Genomic DNA, 22401 nt, shown 5'->3' with positions numbered 1-22401 from the left:
CTCTGGCGGGTCCTTGAAAAATGCAAATTTGGCCCAGCCTTTCTCTCCTGCGTCAGGCAACTTTACTCCGATCCGGTGGCCAGGGTCCGCACTGAAGACCGATGCTCTCCCCTCTTTAAGATCGCTAGGGGGACGACGCAGGGTTGCCCATTCTCTCCCCTGATCTTCGCCATAGCAATAGAACCTTTTGCTGACATGCTACGCCAGTTCCACGCACATAGAGGATTGCGAACTGCGGTTCGGGCTGATATAGGGTCCCTGTACGCCGACGACGCACTCCTCTTCATTCGTTCTCCCTCCATCAATTTGCCCCCGATATTGGAGGACGTTGTCCGTTTCGGTCACATCTCGGGCCTCAAGGTGAACTGCGCAAAATCCACTCTTCCCCCCACCTGACACCCTGGGGTTCACATGGGCTCAGTCAGAAATTACCTATCTCTGTATAGAAATAACTCGACAGTTCGAGTCGACTTTCGAGGAAAATTATCAAAATTATCTCGTGCACCTGGCAACCAGGACTCTAGCTTGGAGTAAGCTACCGATCTCCCTTTCAGGCAGAATAGGGACACTGAAGATGATAGTACTGCCCCAACTTCTCTACAGGTTCACCAACATCCCCCTGTGGCTAGGCGAGGGCTTCTTCTGAACACTGACTCGTACGATCTACTCCTTTTTGTGGCAATCGGGTGCGGTCCGACTTAAACTTGGAACCTTGTCCACCCCGATGGTTAGTGGCGGCTTTGGGGCCCCTGCTTTTCTCAAATACTGGCTGGTTTCTCAAATCCAATTCACGTCACACTGGTTTAACACAATACACCCCCTCCACATGTCAGACTCGAAAAACTAACGGTTAGCGACCGGGATATCCGCTCCCTGGTGGTGATACAACCCAACCCATTTTCTTTGGACTCACTTGATCCGGTGGCCTGCACGTCCCTGGCATTAACGAAAACGTGGAAACTGCTTGACACTGTCCACCCGTTTCACGGTAACCTCCCACTCTGGAACTTTCTTCCAGGGTCCCACTTGTACCGCCGCCCATGGTGCGCCGTTGGGCCGAGGTGGGATATGAGTTGATCCGTGACGTCTTCGTGCAGGGCAGAATCATCGAATGGCCGGACCTCCCATTGTCCCTGAGACGGGGTTCGTCTTTATGGCTCCAGTACTCGTCCCCCCGGAAAACCCTTAAACAAAAATACCCCATGTTCCCAGTGATACCACCAGATGATCACGCTATTGAAGAGCTGACTTCCCCTACACCCACTAGGGGTAAGATATCTAGACTGTACAACATAGTTCAGTCCAGATCTACTCCAGAATTCACCAAATTGAGGCATGGGGTGACGACCTCGGGGTGGAGGTGACTGACGAACGCTGGGCTCACGTGCGCTCGTGTACATGGGGTATCCTTCAACTCGCGCTTCAAACTAATTCATCTTAAGGTACTTCACAGGTTCCATTATACCCCGAGCAGACTGCATCGCATGCTTAATGATCACTCCCCAAGATGCCCCAGATGTGGCCATGATACTGCTGACTATATTCATATGATCTGGTCCTGCCCCCTTCTTACCCAATTTTGGAGTATGGTGTGTTCAACCATGTCTGCTATCCTCGAACATCCCATCGACCCGATTTCCCCGAACTTCACTGGGACTCCAAAAAACTGGCTGGCCTTTCCATGCTACTCGCAGTGCGATCTATTCTACTCTGTTGGCTCCGAACCCACACCCCCCACTCATACACAGTGGCTGAAGGCAATCACCTGGGCCTCAGACACCGAGGAAACATGGTCCTTATTACAACCCACTCACTCAAGACTCAGATATTTGCCTCAAATTTCATTCCTATATGTCCGATTTGAGTGCGGCGTTGGATACATCATCCCCAGCTGTTACCCTTTCTCACCCCGGTTCCCCCTCCTGAGTTACAGTTCCCCCGACCCCACACCCACTCCGCATATGTGTTTAAAGTGTACAACCATATTGTAAGCAGGAAACCCGACGCTTGTAGTGCGAGAATCAGAATTTTCAGGTGGGATTGAGCCCAAGACTAAAAGTGCTTCATTTACAGCAAGAACATTATTCTTTGTGTGAACCATCATGACACATTAAAGGCCCGGATTTGAAAAAGGCGCAGGTTGTACGCCGAAACACGTGTCATCCAAGAGGGGCTGAAAATTCAAAATAAAAAACGTATCAAATACAACAGAACTTTTGGATTTGTCATTCATAGCAAAAGGAAATACACCAGTAATTTATCTTGGCGCAAATAAGTGCAGGCACAGTTGCAACTTTTCATATTGTAAGCAGTCGCTGTATGCCTGTATCATCTAAACTGTAATTGCACTGTACTTACCTTGTGTGTTGCTCGCCTATGTTGTGCTGCCAAGCTAAATAAATAAGTTTAAAAAAAAAGAGAAACACGTGTCATCCACAAGGGGCCAAATCAGAAATAAATGTTATGCAAAAATTGAATTGGAATCTTTAATTTTGGAAAATGAAAAAACAGTGAAACAAGGATAATGTAATGATTGGCGCAGAAAAAGGTTTTCATACCTAACGGAGTAGAGAGAGACTCAGTCTCCGTAGATGCATACACTGATGCAACAAATACAAGGTTAAATATTCAAATCCAGCTCAATTGGAGAAAAGTATCAGGTCGCAAGGGTACAGTTACAAGATATCACCAAAAAGTTCCTCAAGCTACAATACTGCAAAAAATAAAATGGCCAAAGTACAAGCAAAAAAGCTTGTGGCTTGGCCATGTTGGGGCACTAGTCACAGTTAGTAGCCTAACGCAGTAAACGTGACAGAGCTAAATAAAAGAAATTGGGAAAAATTAACTGCTGCCACCAGCTTGTCACCAAAAGGTATCCTCATTGGACTGCACTGTAAGGTGCTGTGTCCAATATGAAAAGGTTACCCAAAAATACATAACATGTTAAAAGAAAAGGGAAACCTAGTTTCCCAGTACTGACAGTCTGGAGAACTAGTCAGTTTCCCCATAACAAGTGAACAAAAGGCCAGTGGAGTGAAGCTGAAGGTTTCACTTCACTGTAAAAAGTCTGGACAAGATGTACAAATAAAAGCAACAAGTTTGGGGGTCCATAGAATATGGAGTACACGTTGCTCTGAGAGAACTCCTAATAGTTGCGCCTTTTTAATTGAAGCCTAGCTCTTGCTCTTTGGTAGTCAAGCCATTCACTCATGGCTAAGCCTATTTGCAAGAACGCTGGTCGCTGAATGGCTCTGCGTTTTGTTGCATGGACCAGCACATTATTGCTGTGTTTTACAAGGACCAAGACCTGCCAGCTTCCTCCCTGATTCTTCCTGGACATAAAATACATAGAACTATCATATAAGGAGAAGGGTATACCAAAACTATTCCCTTTGCATATGCTAGCATTATTCAAATGCCATTCTATCCAGGTACAATTGTGAAATGAAATAATGTTATCTGCCACACTTCAATTTTTGCACATGTTCATTGTTTTCCTTTTCTTTAAGGTGCACCTAGAGGAGCCAAGGGATCTGTTCAACTTCTTATCCCTGCTATGGACCTACAACTACAGCCTTTCTGATCCCCTGAGCTTCAGCATGAATGCTGTTTTGCAGACACAAGCACTTTACATTGGCCACGCCCTACTGACTTGTCAGGGAGCCCCGAAAAGGAAGCAGCTGGCCTCTGCAACATCTTCAGGTATGGTCAAATGGTGGACCTGGTTTACTCTTGGCCATGGGAATTTTGCCACATTTGTGGGACTGTGAGATTGTTTGGGGGCATCCTGATCAAATATGTTGAATGTTCCATGGTAGATTATTTAGCATGACTTCTATCAAGAGCAGATCACCAAATTACAAACGTGCTGCTGTTTGGGGGTTTAAGATAATTGTGTAGATTTACCTCAAATGTGCAGAAACATTAAATTCCAGGCTTCCAACTCATACAATGTATTGTTTGATTCTGTTTCCATCATGAGTGCTTACTTTTGTTTCATGTTAGAAATGAATTACCACACTTTGCTCTGATGTATTTAAAATGAGACTGGAAAAAATAATTGGGTACTCCCTGATTTTTGTTAACGGGGGGGACAATCTGTTGGTGAGGGAGAGTTTAGGTATATGTTAAGAACAGGTAACAGATTGACTTTCCCTCTCTAAATGTCCTGTATGTACACCAGGGAAGGGTGTAGAGTGGCTACCTTATTTATAGGTAGAACCAACACCTTAGTCAAGGCAATTATTTGAGCACTGCGTTTTTTTTAACAAAGTAAATTTCTCCTTAATAATTCATGTTTAAAAAACATTTCAATATTGGATCATTTGATCACCATTCATACCGAAAATTCATACAATGGCGAGGTACATCAGAATTTAAATTTTCTTCAAGCATAACAGTTGGTTATATATGCATGGATGACATGGGGAAAATACATTGGGTTTCCCTTTTCCGTAGACATATGTTTCGGCCTTTTAAAGTGTACCACCTTTTGTCTAGGGAGGTCACTAGTTGTAGTATTAGGCCATCTTCAGCACATGGGTTAATGATTCTGGAAGATTAGTTTCGTTCCCCTTTAATAGATGCAATGATCTATAAAAGTAAATAAAAAATGAAAGAATATTTTTTAATTTTTAAAAAAAAACTTGAGCAAAGAGAAAAAGTGCTCCCTTTCTAGTTATTCAGAGGTGATGACCCATTTAATTCTTGAAGAGTCGAACAACACATCCACCTGTTGTCCATAGGGTATAATTTAGGACATCTGAGATTAGAATACTGGATACATCCAGTATGAAGTTCCCTAGAAAAATAGGGAAAAAATGGGAACTAATGAGTGTTCCATCATTAACTTTAACTTTTAAACGTATTGTTATTTAGATGTATTTCAAAATGAAAAAAGAAAAACACTTACAGGAAATGACGTATAAGGCTGTGTGTCTTTATGATTAATTAGTTAGGTGAACAACCACCGTTGTACATCCTTTGAATTGGGGAGGCACGTCACAAACAAATGCTTTGACGAGGTCTGTGGACAAGCAGATTTCAAAATCCTAAGTACCACAGATTTTTCTGAAAAGATTTTGATGTGTAATTCATTATATTAGTCAATTCTAGTCCATTTGTAAAAAATAAAGGACTACAGTGCCCTACTCGTGTTCAGACAGGATATTTCGGTTAGTGCGGGCCCCCCTCTTAAGAATGGAATGGAGAGAAACCTTGCATCAAATTGCTGTTACAAGGTCTATAGGCGAAAAACGTGACGTAATGTTTAACAGCCTTTTGAGAAAAGCTCATGTGTACAATTCACCACGTTGTTCAATTAGTCTATCTGACAAAGTGGAGTGACTAAGATCCCATCATAGTATTTAGGCATGAAGGCTTTGCTAGTGTAGACCCCTATCAAGATAAAGGGGTTAGGTGCGCAAGTACTTACTTATTAGTTCACTCGCGGCTAGAACTTCTTTTTACATGGTCCGATGCGTCTCATGGATGATTTCCGGGAACGCTGGCCGTGTTTCAAAATGTTATGGCGTATCATGCTACGAACCGAACGTTAGAAAAGAGAAGAATGTGGAGGTTTTATGGTGCTTGTAGTTCACAGGAGGCCGCATATTCCTTGTGTTTAGGGGATATTGGACATAGGGCATCGTATGTAACCTAAATATATTATATCGTCACGTGACCGAGTTAGTGATTCGCTATTCTTCAGTGACCTATTGCGGATCAGATGTGTTAAAAAACGCTCCCGTCTGCATGGTTAGTGTGCACGACGGCAATGTGGGACTACCATAAAATACTTGATGGCTATATCTCGCACCGCATTTATAAATGGTCATTCGTTGTAATTTTTAGTAAGGGTTGGCACATCTACATTACATAAAGTGTTTCTGCTGATTATTGGGAACATTGTTTTTACCAGGATCAATCATAAAAAAAGGGGGGCGGATTTGGCTCTCGTTACTCCACACAGAAAGTGAGCTTGTGTAAAAGTTGGCACTACAGCATGACTTTCATACCTAGTGTTTGTTGGGCAACGTTTATTGAACCTTAGTGCTAAAGATTTCAATGGTAGGCACAGGGATTGGGCATAGTACTTTGCGCCAGGAGTCTCTCCGAATTTTTGAGTCAGACCCAATATTGGTCCACGCCATGATATTAATAGGCATCTTTGTTCAGAGTAGGTTGTTGTTAAATAAATGCACTCCATTCTAAAGCGATATTAAGGCCGAATTTTATTGTTCCAAGGTTGTATATCCATTTTTGTTCACATTTGTGAGGTTGAGGTCTCTATTTCCGCCTCTTGGAGATTGTTTGATGACCTAGATCACACACCACAGCATATCGGTACATGTATGCTGTTTCGAGACAAAATGAGCTACTAGAGGTTTGTTCTCTATTTTATTGAGAATACAAGACTTGTGCTCGCATATTCTTTGACGGATTTGACGTTTAGTTTTCCCAATATATACAAGATTACAGGGACATATGATGGCATAAACCACCCACTGTGTTAGACAGTTGGTAAACGAAGTGAGATGGATTACGGTGTCTCTTAGGGTAATACTTTTCATGGTTGCGGTCTGTGCACATACCGAACACTTGCCACATCGATGGTGACCTTCAATCGGAGGGAGACCCCTCAGAAGTGTCTGTGTTGGCATATCTTTGATGGTGTTTGGATACGTGTGTACCAAAGTGTCCTTGATGTTTCGTTGCCTTTTAAAAGCAAAGCGGGGTATAGCTGGATTGAAATCCTCGGTTTTGATCATATGCCAATGTTTTAGAATTATTTTTCTTAGTTAGCTGCTAATGGGACTGTATGTGCTCACACATGTCATTTTTTCCAGATGATGTCGCTGTGCGGGTTCCAAACAGGAGACTCTGTTGGTATGTAGGGCCCTTTTATAAGCCCGTTGTACAGTCATCTTTGGCTAACCTCTGTCTTGTAGCCTGGATTTTAATATTTTTCCGTGTTCTTTGTAAGAGTTCATTTGAGTACAATTTCTGCAGATTCGCAGAAACTGACCGTATGGGAGGCCCTCCTTAAGACTACGAGGGTGAAAACTCTGATAATTCAGAAGTGTGTTTTTGTCCGTCGGTTTCCTATAGAGAATTGTTTCTAAACCTCCTGTCTCTGTTTTTTGTATTTCAAAGTCTAGAAATGGTATTTTATTGGAATCCGAGTGTATTGTGAATTGAATGTAGGTATTTTGAAGATTAAGCCATTTGTGAAACAGGGTAAGTTGTTCGGAAGTGCCACTCCAAATCAAACAGATATCAATATAACAAAGCCATACTTTGATGAAATTGAAATATGGTTGTGTGGAATTGTAAATTGATTGTTGTTCTAGATCGTCCATGTACAGATTTGCTAGGTCTGGGGCAAATGTTGCTCCCATACTCGTTCCATTCAACTGCCCTGGAGTACATACAGGACATTTGGAGAGGGGAAGTCAATCTGTTACCTGTTCTTAACATATATTTAAAATGAGACTGCCATAACTCAGTACTTTGGCTTTGATTGCGAATGCCAGCCACCGCTGCCGCACTGGTTCATGCATATTTTGTTAAGTATTAATGATGTAACTTGGTCTGACCTCACTGAGAGGAAGTTCTATTGGTGGAAGATCGATCAGATGATGCCATCTGGTTGTCACTCCCTCAAGCGCTGCAAAACAGATGCAATGTTGCATGGTTTCTGGAAATGTACTGGTTGCACAAACCTAAATTAATAAAAAGGCGTTCATATTTTCCTTTTGAAAAACACTTTTGTTCATTCACATTTTAAAAATGTGAATCTCACATGCATTTACTTTTCCATGAAGTACTGTTGTCACCCTGACATTTACTTGAGTGCAAAGTATATTTTGTAATACCAGACTTGACATGTGATGTGTTAAGGAGGATTCTCCCAGCCCTTTCTTCAGGGTGTATGCTTGTATGCATATTATTATGGGATGGGAGTCATCTCCTAACCAATATATTTATCATTCAGGTTTCTTTGGCTAACTTAATGGTTACAGTGTTCGAGCAGTCAATCCAGCTGACAGGATGGGTGAAGATGGCTTTCTAGAATTTGGCAAGTTGGACAGATTTTAGGAGGCCGCCATAGTTAGTGAACAGGGGAACTCTGAGAGGTTACTGTGAGGGAAGCTTTCCTAGAGTCTTCCTGTGGTAAGACTTTATAAAACTATCCCTTGGTATATAGGCCCCCATTTCTAGTAGAAGTCTGTACTACTCAAGGTTTTGGTAGAATGGCAGAACAGCCATGTTTATCTTAGGAGGGAGATCTAAACTATAGGCAAGTACAATGAACTCAGTAAACGGCATAGGCCCAAAGAAACTCTTACACACTTGTAGTTATAGTACTATTTTAACTAATAAACACAATAGAAAACAAATGCAATACTTCATGTGAGTATACCATAAGTAAATAATTATTTTACAATTCATGAACACAGTTCAAACGAAGTAATTTCACTTGTTATAGAAACTCAGAAAACGTTTTGCAAGAATAAAAAGGTTAAACCATGCCAACAATAGCAGGGCAATATTTAAAACACTTATATTACTTTTCAGAGGCCTTAAGCCTTTAGCAGTCCTTGCCTATTAAGGCATGAGTTCTTCAAAGTAAGATTGGAGGTAAAGCAGATAAGGCATAGCAGCAGAAAAGGCAAAGTTCCATCGAATTGTTCAATTAATGTATTATTGGGTATTGGTGTTTGGCTTAATATAACCCTTTCACCCACATACAAAAGAAGAATAAAAACAGTCCATGCATACATTACAGTTTACATTCCATTACAATCCATTTTTAATACAAAAACTATTTAAAAGAGAAACCAATATAATACATCTAAAACCCCTGTCATGATAATTAATCCCATATTATCATTATTATTTATTTTGTATTTACGTGTTTGAATCAACTATTGGTTTTTACAAGGAAGGTATTGTACATTCAGTACAGCTTCTAAAGTAATGAAATGACAAAGGAACACAACAAGTAGCCATTAGTCGTTCTCTGTAAGTGTAAAAGGTCTTGTATTATGATGGAGTTTTGCGTTCCTCGATTTTTCCCAATGCGTTCTGAAGAATTTTTGATGTCGCTATTATCCATGCGGCCTTCTCCCCGCTGATCAGGCGAGCCCACCAAAGGTCATCTTCGCGCAGCAAAAATGGCGAGGTTAATGGTTTTAAATATGCAGTTCTGAAAGGTTGAGTTTCTGGACAAGACAAGAGTAGGTGTTTTATGGTCTCGATCTGTGTGTGGCCTTTGCAAAGTCTGCATGTATTGGAATTGGTGAGGTCTGTTACCGCCTTGATTTCATTTGTGGCCAGATGGTTAAGACGCGCTCTCAAGAAAACATGTGTAAGGGCTTTGTTTGGAAATTTCTTAATGAATTCCTGGAATTGATTTTGCTTTTTTGTGGTAGGAGGCAGATTACTTGTCAGTTTATTTTTCTCCGCAAGTTCTTGAGTGTGAATCCAGTCGAGCTCCTCCATCTTTTTTTTCTTTTTGAAAATCACATTATTAGGTTTTGTACATGTGTTACAACAATGCAGAGTATAATTAAACTTGAGTGAACAAGAAACCAGGTATAACCCACCACCCCCCATCCCTTCCCTCCCCCCAACAGTTCAAGTTCTCAATAGTTGCTTATTTGACAGGTTCCGAAAAAAGCGGAGCAATGTCTACACAATGTGCACTTCGCACACCAAGGTCATGGGCCGAGCTTTGAGAGACTCAGTCGGGTTAGTGTGCACTGGCCTTTCGTCCCTGAGGGAGAGTTCTCCGGATCTGGTGTTTAACATTATTCTGGGCGGCTGTATTTTTCGAAGAAAGGGAGCCATATTTCTTCGATATTGGATCTAGATTTGTCAAGTAGATGTGTGAGGAATTCCATGTCGTCAATGGCCCGCACCTTGGTTACCCATGCTTTTTCCCCTGGCATTCCAGGGTTTTTCCATTTTTGCACCAGGCAGCACCTGGCCGCCACCAACATAACCTGTAGCATGTGGTCATGGGTATTTCCTTGATTATCTCCAGTGTCGATTCCGAAGAGGAGAAGCCAGGGGCAGGAAGGCCGCTCCACCCCATCCACCCCCTTAATCCAGGCCAGTACCTCCTCCCAGTATTTTTGAACCAGCGGGCACCTCCACCACATGTGAATGTAATCCCCCCACTCGGTCTTGCACTTCCAACAATGTGGGTCGTACCCTGGCCTCATTCTAGCAAACCTCTTCGTGGGGTAATGCCAACGATGCAATACCTTGAGGGCCTGGTGGCGATACTGGAGTGAGGCTGTGGAGCGATTGGCCCGCCTGCACATTTCCGCCCACCTATCGTCGTCGATTTCCTCGCCCAGGTCCCTTCCCCATTGTATGCGTGCAGGCGGAGAGTCTCTTGGGACAGAAAGAAGGAAGAGCTTGTAGAGGCGAGATATTATTCCCTTAGAGCCCCTCGCGGAGAGGAGGAGTTTTTCAAAATCTGTGATCTCTCCTAAGGGTATCCCCCCCAGGATGGTTCGGTGAGGACTCCTTTAAGCTGGAGATAGCGGAAGGGGGACAGGGTACCTATTCCCAAGGCCGCCTCCAAGTCACTCAAGGGTAAGAACGAGCCCCCCACCCAAAGGTGACCAGTCCTGCGAAGGCCTGCCTCGAACCACTTTTGGTATGCTGCTGGCTCTGCCATCTTGGCCAGTAAGGGGGGGGGCAAATACAGCTTAATGGGGAGGGCCAGGTTGTGAGCCAGCGGTAATAACCCCCTCCCTCCTTCCATAGGGACCACAACACTTTTAGGACTGGGTGATTCAGGACACTTCTGGGGATCTTCTTCCTTGGGACCCAGAGCCATTCCTCTATGGTGACGGGCGCAAGGGGCCCGTTGTCCATGGCCACCCATTGTTTTTTCGTACCAGGGGCGAAGTGATCGACCAGTACCCTCAGCTGGGAGGCCCTGTGGTATGTTTCCAAGTCAGGGTATCCCACCCCACCATCTTCCTTCGGCCTGGCTAACACCTCGTAGGAGATTTTATGTTTTTTACCTGACTAGAGGAAGTTGAGAAGTACTTGCTTAGTTTCCTTGAAAAATGTTTTGGGGATCAGCACCGGGAGCATTTGAAAAAGGAATAGAAACTTGGGGAGGATTACCATTTTTATGAGATTGAGGCGTGCCATCCAGGAGAGCCCCGACCGTGTCCACCGCTCTGTCCCTCCTAATTGCTGACCAAAGGGGGGGGGGGGAAATTGGCCGAGAATAAACCCTCAGGATCACGGGTGACCTGGACCCCGAGATACCGGAATCCGTCCTCACTTAGCTTAAAGGGGAGCCCATTCACAAAGGCTGTCTCTGAATCTGATAAGTTTCCCCCTATAAACACCACCGATTTCTCAAGATTGACTTTGTACCCCGATAGGTCCCCATAGCGCAAAAGGCCCTGTAACATTCGAGGGACTGTCTGGGATGGGTTGGTGATATAGAGTAGTGCATCGTCTGCAAAGAGGCAGATTTTGCAATGCATGTCTCCCACCTGTACTCCCCTGATGGCCATGTCGTTGCCGACCGAGATTGCCCATGGTTCCATCACGAGTGCGTAGATTAGTGGGGACAATGGGCATCCCTGCCGTGTACCACGCTCAAGGGAGAATGTTCTCGACTCGGTCCCATTTGCCACCACCTTAGCAGGGGGTGGGGGGAGTAGAGCACGGTCATCCAGCATAGCCATCTCGGGCCCATCCCCAGAGTCGTAAAGACCTCCCTCATAAATGCCCAACTGACCCTGTCGAAGGCCTTCTCTGCGTCAAGGGCCAGTAGAAGCACGCCTTGGTCACGGACCTCCTTCGAGGTAAGTACATGAAGTGTCTTTCGCATGTTATCGGAGCCCTGCCTGTTTAAGACAAAACCCGCTTGGTCAGGGTGTTTCAGGCGTGGAAGGCAGCCCTCTAGTCTGGAGGCCAGGATTCTAGCCAAAATCTTAGCATCCAGATTAAGGAGTGAGATAGGTCTGTACGACCCACATTCCGTCTGGTCCTTACCGGGTTTGGGTATAATGGTAATGAGGGCCTGCAGAAATGTCGGTGGGATGGAGTCCAGATTCCTGATCTGATTAAACAGTTTGGTCAGGGGCTTCAGCAGGACACATTGGGTCTGTTTGTAAAATTCGGCTGTGTAGCCGTCGTCTCCCGGTGCCTTTCCTGCCTTCAGTCTCTTGATGGCGCCCTCCACCACCTCCTCCGATATCTCTCCCTCCAGGACCTCTAGCTCCATGTCGGACAGCCTAGGCAGAGCGTGTTCTGCCAGGTATGTGCGGATGTCCTCCAGTGATTCGCCTGCCTGTCTAGAATAGAGTGTGCTGTAATCTGCGAAACACTGCGCTATTTCCTCTCGGCCCCCATGAATCCCGCCCTCTCTATCCCTGAGATGAGCGATTCCTCTCTCAACCCTACAACCCCGAGCCCTCTGTGCCAGTAGGGTCCCCACCTTGTCTCCCCGTTCATAATACCTCTGCTTAGTGTATTGCATTTTCTCGTTAACTTCCCCTATGAGGACCGTGTGGAGTTATTGTCTTTTGCCCTGCATCTCCTCCAAGAGAGCCCTGCCATCAACCCCTGGGAGGCCCAATCTGGCTCGTGGAACGCCCAGTTCTGTACGGAGTTTACCCTCAATTAGGCCCCTTTCCCGTTTACATCTCGAGCCCTCCGCTATGAGAAGGCCCCTGAAAGTGGCTTTTGCGGCCTCCCAAACCATGGAGATGTCAGTCTCACCGTTGTCGTTTGTCTCAAAGTAGGCCAACATTTCCTGTCTCACGAAATCACGAAATACCGGGTCCCTGAGAAGCGTATCATTACAACGCCATCGGGAAGATCGTGGAGAGATGGGCAGTGACCAGTTAGCTATAAGTAATTCATGGTCCGACCATGTTATGGCTTCCACCTTCGGCTGTTGTGCCACCCCGTTCCCTTCTTCCGAGATTAACAAAAGGTCAATTCTGGTGTAGGTGTAATGTGGGGGTGAAAAAAAGGTGTACCCACCCTGGCCTGGATGCGCTTTGCGCCAGATGTCTATCCAATAATGCTCTCTCAGGAGGGCCTGCAGGGCCAGATTATCCTTGGAAGTACCCTTGGGGCCCCCCCCTCTCGCGGACCACCAGTCAAGCCGCGGGTCCATTATAAGGTTGAAGCCCCCGCCCAGTATCGTGGCTCCCTCTTCCCATTCATCCATGACATGAAAGACCTGAGTGAGGAAATGTATTTGTTTTGAGTTGGGTGCATATAAAGTAGCCAGGGTAATGCGCTCTCCCTCACAGGTTCCCTTGATACCCAGGAATCGACCACCAAAACCCCTCTTGGTTTCCACATTCGTGAGACGGAACACTCTGCTCAGGAAGATACCCACCCCTTCCTTCTTAGAACTCCTATGTGAGGCCCAGTAATTACACCCAATATCTTTCCCCTTGATTTTCGATTTCCTACCTTGCCTGTAGTGTGTCTCCTGTAGGAAGAGGACTGTTAGGTGTTGCTTACGGAACATGTTGCTCTTGAGAGATCTCTTATTCTGGGAGTTAAGGCCCTTGACGTTCAACGTGCCTATCTTTCCTTCAATCATTCTTTCATTTTGTGCACTATAAACACCTCTAAGTGTCTGCTACTCGGAGCCCGTTGCAAAAAAAGTGTCCATCGTTTGAGCGGTTTTCCCCTCCCCTTGAACCCCGCTAAGAACCCTACTCCCCTCCCAACCCCCCCTTACCCATTTTGTGGGGCGTTCGCCACCGAATCCCCATGTGGGGATGTGACTGGCAACGAACCGCCAGGGTCGCTTCGCCGGCCCCGGGAAAACGAATTCTTTGTTGTAATGCTTTCCAACATGCCTTTCTCCATTAAATACAGGCCCTTTCTGATCAGCGGTGGGGAGCTGGCTGCAGTGCCTCACGGGTAAAGTGCCCCCCACCCTTGGCACTCGATCGGTCCCCTTTGTCCCTCATGGGGCTTGTCTTGGCATGAGGCCCGGAGAGACGCTGGCACTTTTCAGTGGGGAGTCGCCGTATAACTTTCTGTGAAACCATAAAACAGCCGCTGAATGGGCAACACTTCAACTCGGATCGAAGTCAATTGAACAAAGAACTCCCCACTGGTCGTGTGAAAAACACACTATGAACGGCGGGTTCCATGGGTCGTCACAAGCCCCCGTGGGATGCAATTAAATTAAGAAATTAAGCCTTGGTTGCCGTTTGTGCGATTATGTGGGGTCCCCCCGATCCGTGGGGGATATTTCGTTTTCCGAAATTTGCGTGAGCCTTTGACCTTTTAGCTTCCCCAGGGAGAGGTCTGGGCCCCGAGGGGCATGAGCGCGATCTCCGTCGGTTTCATTTTGAATCTCCGATGATCCCGCAATATCACCTATGAGATCCTCAGTGGCCCTGCGGATTTCCGCTTCCGTGACTAACTGGTACCTCTGGCCCTGCCATTCAAATGCTAGGTAAAATATATGGCCCCAGCGATATTGTGTCCCCTTTTCTTGTAACCACCTGGAGATAGTACCACATTTCTTTCTCATCTGGAGAGTGAGGGACGAGAGATCTTGATAGATCGTCACCCTGGAGTTGCCATGTTGAATATCACGTAAGGTTCTGGCCCTCTCCAATACCCTAGCTTTGTCCTTGTAGTAGTGAAATCTCGCTAGAACTGAGCGCGGGCCTCTACCCCCCACCCTCCGCCAGCCCGATGGACCCTGTCAAGCAGGAGGGTTTCGCCAGAGTCTGACCCCAGGACAATACTGATGTCTTGGATTTTGCTTTCCAGTCCCACCGGAGTCTCTCCCTCCGTCTCCTCAAGGCCGAAAATTCTCAAGTTGTTCCTCCTGTCCCGGTTTTCCATATCGTCGACCTTGAGTCGGAGATCCTCTTCGCGGCGCTGCAGTTCCTGAAATCTAGTTTCCATTTGCGCCTCGAGGAGGTCCGTAGATACCTGGTTGCACTCGACCCCTTCTACGCGATCCTCCAGTGTAGAAACCTTGGCCGTGAGGTCAGCCAGTTTGGCCCCCATGTCCGTCCTCATGCCCCTAATCTCTTCTAGGATCGTTTGGATATTACATTGCATGGCGTTCATGTCCAGGGCCTGTGGGGCTGTAGGGCCGGCCTCCATTTTGTAGGTTCCAGGTGTAAATTGGTATTTCGCAAGAATTTCTCTCCAGTTCATGGGGTATAGATCGCCCCAATCTAAAGGGATCTCCTGGGGTATCTTCCGGGTGAGTCTCGGGGCCCCCAGACACCCGCCCCACGACGTGTGTCAAGTCCCTAGGGCTGTTTTCTGGTGGCGGGGCTAAGCGCTGGTGCCCAAGTTCCGAATTATGGGGAACCTCTCAATTCTCCAGGGGCACAGCCTCCCACCGCCTGGCCCTGAGTCGCCAAGGCTTCCTGGCCCGCACCGGTGATCTCCCCCCCCCCACTCCACCCCAGGGAGCTCTTTATCAACTATTCCACCTCCGGGGGCTATTACGGCTTAGTACATTGCTCTTCTTCCCTCTGATGTGGCGAACCCCCAGTGCTGGTGCAGCGGGTGCAGGGAGATGCTGAGGACTTTAGGGGAGCCCCCCTGGGGGAAGGCGTCATATCTCACCTGCACTGCCACTGCTGTGGCCGCTGTGTGTGGACTGGTAGAGGCTGAGCCCACGGCGTGGAGCAGAGCGCAGCTGGTGGGCAGGTGGCCCGGAGCAGTTCCGCTTAGCCGTGGAAGCCAGGGGCCGCAGATTCCAAAAAGAAGACACCCTCCCAGGGGACCCGCAACGGCTGATGGGGGGGGGGGGGGGGCCAGGAAGAGGGGGGGCCCATGCGCGCTTCCGTGACGGCCTGAGCCTGCCCCGGTGATCGGGTGGGCTCTTTCGCCACTTGTCTGGAACCCCGTGGGGGTTGTACAGGACGGGCCTATGGTGTCCCTGTAGTGGTGGTCTGGTGTGGTGGTGTAGGCTGTGGAAGTGGTGCCAAGCTGCGCTCCCGCATCAGCCCAGGCACAGTCAAATTGCTGGCGGTGAGACCGGTGGGGGGAACACGGCCTCCCAGGCACCCCGGGTTGGATTCAATGTGGTGGTGGTTCCCCTTTATCCCCCACAGTGGGGGCTGTGTGCTGTTGGTCTCGTGCGGTGGATGGGTGGGTCGCCGGCAGCCAGCAAAGATTCTCCTAAGGCCCACCCGGGCCTGCGATTGTGTCGGGCCCTGAGTGTGGCACGCGCGGGCATGGGCAAGGAGTCCTGGCTTTTCCTCCTCTTCGGTGGGGTCGGGTAGTGCGCCGTCTCTGGGATGCCTGGGAAAAGTGGAGGGCCGCCAGCCGTGTGCCAGCAGAAGGAGAGCAGGGGGCCCCCGAGTGTTCAGGAGCGTGCTCCGCTCGTCGCCCCTCGTTGCATGGTTCCTGTGCCGAGTGCCGCCTGTCTCCGGCGATTGGGGGGGGGGGCGAGACACAAGCAGCTAATGGGGATCCTTGTAGGGCCCGCCCAGTTCCTCGATAGCGTACCAGGCCCTGCTGCGTGAGCTGGTGCGGGTGGAGGTCCCGGCTCCTCCTCCCACTACGCGGGCAGGCGATGCGCAATGCTTTGAGGAGGGGGAGGGGGCTGCTGTTCGCAAGCCGCTAACAAGGGAACAAAGTCACCTCAGAAGTCCGGACAAGCTTATGGACGGTCCACAGCGGCTCCCCTCCTTGAAGATTGTTGGCAGATGGGGCTAATTTAAGGCATGTTTGTCAGTTAGTTTCCCGGGGCCTTACGGGGAGCTTGAGGTTCAGGCAGCCATTTTGCCTGCGCCCCCTGGTGGCCTCCTCCATCTTTTTTTTTTTAATCCTTTGCGGGTTCTGAATAAGATCTTCTACAGTGCATTGAATCAATGCCAGCTGAGTCTTCTTTTCATTTGCCCATTTGTTCAGCATTTTGCAGCGCCCTCCTTTCGTCTCGTTGTTAATCAGGTGGTACATTGGTGGGCTTTCCGGCATCAGAGTTTTCCTGAAGAACAACATACTACTGCACTCGACCGTGGCTTTCAACGAGAGGAGACTCAGCTCACGTCTGATGGATGGAGTGGGAGTTGACTTTGGTAGGTTTAATACCGTTCTCCAGAAATAAACTTCCAGTTTCTGCCATATTTCATTGGGGATGTTTGGCATAGCGCCGGCCCCGTATATTAGTGTAGGGATCACCTTTGCTTTGTAGAGCTTTATTGCCGGTAGAAGTGAAAAGTGGACACATTTTTTGGCCACCACTCGGGTTTGAGATATAAGTTTCCTAGTTTTTTCTTGCTGTGTTCTCTTTTCAGATCTTGAGCTGTCTAGCATGACTCCAAGGTACTTAAATACGTGAACTTTCCCAATCTGAGAACCCTCAAAATACCACCTTAGATTTTCTTTTCTCTTACTTGATTTTTCCAGTAGCATAACCTTTGTTTTTTCCTTGTTTATTTCCAAGTTGTTCAGACGTATTTAGTCTACAAGTTTGTGCAGTTGCCTTTGCAGACCAATTGCCGTGTGGTCTAAGTGAATCATATCGTCTGCATATAACAAGCGAGAAACTGCCAAATGTCCGATTTTAGGTGCAAATTACCTGACGCTTGCTTCTGTGTCTTCAAAGTCACCAAGATATACGATGAAAAGTACCGGGGCCAAGTGGCACCCTTGTTTAACCTCCTTTTAGTGGGTATTTCTTCTGAAAGCCAGCCTTGTTGACTGACTCGGACTCTAATTTTGGTATCGGAGTGTAGTGCTCTTATCGGATCAAGAATTGCCTGAGGACAATTCCAAGCTGAAAGTTTGGTCCATAGTCTTTTTCGATCAACCTGATCAAAAGCTTGCGCCAGATCAATGAACGCAAGAGAAACCCTTGGGCTGCTCTCTATGATTTAGCTTTTTATGATGCTCAGGAGCATAATGTTAACCGAGGTACCGATGTTTTTCATAAAACCTGCTTGAAAAGGGTCGGCACTGGGCGAGGACTTGGCCCACGTTTGAAACCTCGAAAATAGTAAGGAGCTGAATACCTTCCCGATTGCATCAAGTAATGCAATCGGCCAGTATTTTCTGGGGTCCTCTTTATTGCCCTTCTTAAAGATGGGGACCACCACCAATGTCCATGATGACAGAATGGACTTCGAGTCTTTGCACCTTTTGAAAACCAGGCTGATGGAGTTTGCCCACTCAACCGGATGGTTCTTTAAGTCAGTATTCGGCAGCCCGTCCGGGCCCAGAGCTCTTGACGTTTTCAGGTTGCGTATGACTTCTTCGATGTAATCTTTATTGGTTGGATCTACTCAAGGTGCGGTCTTTTCATCTTTTCATCTTTCGGTAGTGAGATGTTACAAGGTGGTAAGTGGAATGTTTTGAAGTGGTTCACCCAAGTGGCTTCGCCCACACTGTACGAGCTCCATCGTTTTTAGTTTCTGTAGATCTGATCAGTGACCAGAATTCGCAGGAGTTGTGGCCGCTCACCTGTTTTAACATGGCCTCTGAGTCCTGTTTCTAAAGTTTGATGCGGTAGCATTTGTTAGGCAGAATTGCATGCAGTACCCTCTGGGACCACCACATACAATTAGTACTACAGGTATACTACACAGTTTTGTAGTAGCGAGCCGAGCAGCCAGGCTCATCTCAAGAGGGAATGTGAGCAGTACAAGGATGTTACACAGTGGTCTGACAATCACAGTGGTTCAAGTAGACACACTCGAGGTTTCTTGGTGAAATACTTAATAATTTATTACACAGTAATGTACAAAACATTCACTAGAAGGAGGCAACTTAATATTATACACAAATGTACTTCAATATCAAACCAATACGTTTCTGAGTAAATTAGGCTCCCTGAAATAGGAGCAAAATGGCATTTCAGTTACTTTGAATGGAAGTAAAAAGGCACAAGTTAATAGAATAGATCACAAATACTTTGTTAGGCAGTGCAAATAGTTTCAGTTCACTAGAGTACTAGATTCAGTTCAATAGGCCTAGGCCAAAATCAATGGGCTAGTCTCTTGGATAGGAAAGAGCAGTTCTTGTAGTAAATGGTTGCCAATGCTCTCAGAAGTAGTTTGTACACAAAAGAATCATGTGTTGAGTCATAAACTGATTAGGCCTGCAAGTTGGGAACGTTTCACAAACTTTCACCGTGAGAGGTAAGTTCTCTCAATCCGGTTGCCACAGTTCCTGAGCCTCAGTCGTTGGGGACAAGAGGGAGGACGTCGGGGGGACTCCTGCACGGCGACGGGTCAAACAAACTGGCAAAATGGAAGATCTTCGGTTTGAGTAGCTGTCGTCAAGCAAACAAGCTGTTGTCCCCCCCCCCCATCCCTACCTGGTAATCCTAACCAGCTCTGAGAATGGTATCCAGGTGGCTTACGAGTTGATTGGTCCCACCAACTCAAAGGAAGAAGTCGTCCTTGAAGGGGCTTCTCTGTCGAGATGAACCTGGCGATTTGGACTTGCAGCAGGGCTTCACTGGCAAACCAACGGTCCAGGAGTTGCAGCAGCTGTCCTCTTCCAGCTCGTCTTCGGTTCTTTCGTTCCAGTGGTCAACTCTGCTTTCCAGCCAAGAGACTCGCCTTTTAAACAGTTTTCTCCCTTTCATTCGAGCCTAGCTGCCACTCAACCAGCAGCGTGGCTGTCCTTGACAGTCAGCCAGCCAGCCAATCACGCCAGACTGCATTCGAGGCTCCTAGGAAACTAGGCACAGGGAGTTTCGAACACCTCCCTCGCTTCCTGCCCAGACACTTAGACGCCAGAGGCGGTCTTCAGTCCTGAAGCCCGCCAAAGGCATAGAAACAAAGGGACCAAACCTGGTTTGGCGCGCAGAGACAAACTCTAGTAGGACCTTTCCAAAAAGAAATGGCGAAAAAATAAGACCGGGCCTGTTTAAACAAAGGGTCTTAAGGTGCCATCTTGAAAAACATGGCTGCCACAATTTTTAGCTACCGGTGTTCGTGGTCGGGAAAAATCATGGTAGTTTCTTGTAAAACCACTGCCACCAGCCATTTCGATGGGAAAGAGTAGCAATTGACTGCTACATGGGTTTCTAGACACGGGATACTAGGTAACCCCTCCACCACTCTATAGGAAGATAGTGGGTGCTGGGTCTAGGAATTTAAAAAGACTAGTAAAGTCAATTTAACCTTACGTTCTCTGGGAAACAGTAGTTTATCCCAGAGAAGGTATTTAAACTTTTGGGAAGTCTAAAAAGACATCCCTGTGTTACTGCACCGAGGGTGCTTTGTAACACGCATGAAAAGATGTGTATGGAGTTATCTTAAAACTCCATGATCAAAGAACACAAGAGTAAAACACCCATCAAAATACGAGAGTGGGGGGAAAAAAGGCTCACTCTTTCCAGGTAAAAAAATCAAGTCCTCGAAATCCAGCAACGTTGCTGGGGGTCACTAAGGTGAAGGGAATTAGAACATTTATGAGAATTCTCCCCAACACTCGTCCGCCCCAGACTAAGGGACACAAGGCTTTAATCCACCCCTGGATAAATCTCCTTACTACAGTCGGTCAAACATTCTGGAGAGACCATCAGCATTTTGGTGAATACACCCTGACCTGTGTTCAAGGGTAAAATCAAACCCCTGTAGGCCGATTAATCTTAACAATTTAGGGTTTTCCCCCTTAATCTGCATTAACCATCTCAAGGGTTGGTGGCCAGTCTGAATCACAAAAGTAGATCCACTCAAGTATGATCTAAACTTCTTCAGTGACCACAAAATAGCAAAACCTTCTCTTTCAATGGTTGCCCACCTTGTTTCTGGTTCCTTCAGCTTTCTGTTGATGAAGCAGATGGGGTGCTCCCTACCTGTCTCATCCAGCTGACTCAGAACTGCACCTATACCTGTATTTGAAGCATCTGTTTGCACAATGAAGGTTTTGCTTTAGTCAGGACCTCTTAAAACTGGAGCTTGACAAAGGACTTTAAGTCCTTCAAATGCCTTCTTGCACTCCTCATTCCACCTGACCTTTTTAGGACATTTCGGTCAGACCACCACATTCAAGGGAGAAGCTATGGACCCATAGTTCTCTATGAAGTTCCTATAATAACCAGTGAGACCGAAGGCTCTCACTTGGCTTTGAGTAGTAGGGGTGGCTCATTCTCATTCTTATACTTTGCTAGGCAATGGCCTTATTGCACCTCCTCCTACCTCATGTCCAAAGTAGACCACTTTGCCCTGACAAATTTGACATTTACTTGCCTTTATAGTCAGATGGGTCGGCTCAAGAGCCTGCAAAACATATCCTAAGTGGTCAACATGTTCTTTCCCAGTAGGGCTGAACACTGCAATGTCATCCAAGTATGCCATGCAGATGTCCTCCATCCCATTCAGAACTTGATTAACCATCCATTGGAATGTTGCAGGTGCATTCTTTAATCCAAAAGGCATTACCTTAAACTGGTAGAGGCCTGCCAGGGTTGAAAATGCAGTTTTCTCCTTGGCATGGTCTATCAGGGCTATTTGCCATAGCCTGACGTTAGGTCAAATGTACTGAGGTACTTGGCTGAACCAAGTTTGTCCACCAGCTGATCTGTCCTAGGTAAAGGATGGGCATCGGGCTTAGTGACTGCATTTAGAGCTCTATAGTCCGGACAGAATCTTGACTCCTTTGATCCTGCCTAGTACAACTGGACTAGACCATGGACTGGTAGAGAGCTCTATTACCCAGAAATCAAGCATCTTGTTGTCCTCTTCCTTTATGTGGGTTCGTACATGATCTGACATCCTGTAACCTCTGCTTTTAACAGGTAAACAGTCACCAGTGTGAATATCATGCTGGCACCAAGGGGCCAAGCCTGGTGATAGTGAAAACAGGGAGGCAAACTGCTTTAACAGAAACATGCACTCCTCCTGGTGTTCCAGTGTCAGATTAGAAGAAAGATTAACTCCTTCTATTTTCTCATCAAAAGGTTGTCCCCTGAGGAGATCAGGTAGAGGTTCACGCTCTTCCTCCTCTTGAGCTGAAGCTAGAAGCAAAGCTCCCACTTCTGGTCTTTAGACATAGGCTTTTAGACGGTTGGTGTGAAAGACCCTGGGGGGCTCCTTAGGATTGCCTAAGTCCACCAGATAATTGACCTCTCCACGTTTTCCCACAACCTTAAAGGGTCCAATCCATTTGTCCTGTAAGGCCCTCTGCCTTGTGTAGGTACCATAACTAAAACTTGCTGGTCTTGAGTAAACTCAACCATGTTGGCCTTCTAGTCCTTCCAATGCTTCACCAGAGCCTGACTTAAGTTAACAGATGCTTCGGTCATCATGTGTGTCATTGTCCTCCGGAGACCTAACACATAGTCAGTGACTCTCACTGGCTTGTGAGAAGGAGCACTCTCCAACCCCTCCTTAATTAGGGCCAATGGACCTCTAACTGGATGACCATAGAGCAGCTCAAAGGGACTAA

At 46.8% G+C, this 22401-nt stretch overlaps 1 protein-coding gene across 2 annotated transcripts in view; it reads left to right on the top strand.

The window, feature by feature from the left end:
* Positions 1-22401, top strand: part of HEATR1 (HEAT repeat containing 1) — a 1158897-nt gene that overhangs the window by 517804 nt on the left and 618692 nt on the right. For both annotated transcript variants that reach the window (XM_069607931.1, XM_069607932.1), the window contains exon 20: positions 3510-3702. In XM_069607931.1, the coding sequence (XP_069464032.1) occupies positions 3510-3702 (193 nt within the window). The remainder of the gene's footprint in view (positions 1-3509; positions 3703-22401) is intronic.

This window comes from Ambystoma mexicanum, chromosome 4q (genome assembly GCF_040938575.1).
Source record: "Ambystoma mexicanum isolate Mex_15411 chromosome 4q, UKY_AmexF1_1, whole genome shotgun sequence".
Classification (NCBI taxonomy): domain Eukaryota; kingdom Metazoa; phylum Chordata; class Amphibia; order Caudata; family Ambystomatidae; genus Ambystoma; species Ambystoma mexicanum.
Note: the sequence above shows the minus strand (reverse complement) of the source record. Positions and strands in the feature narration are given on the sequence as shown.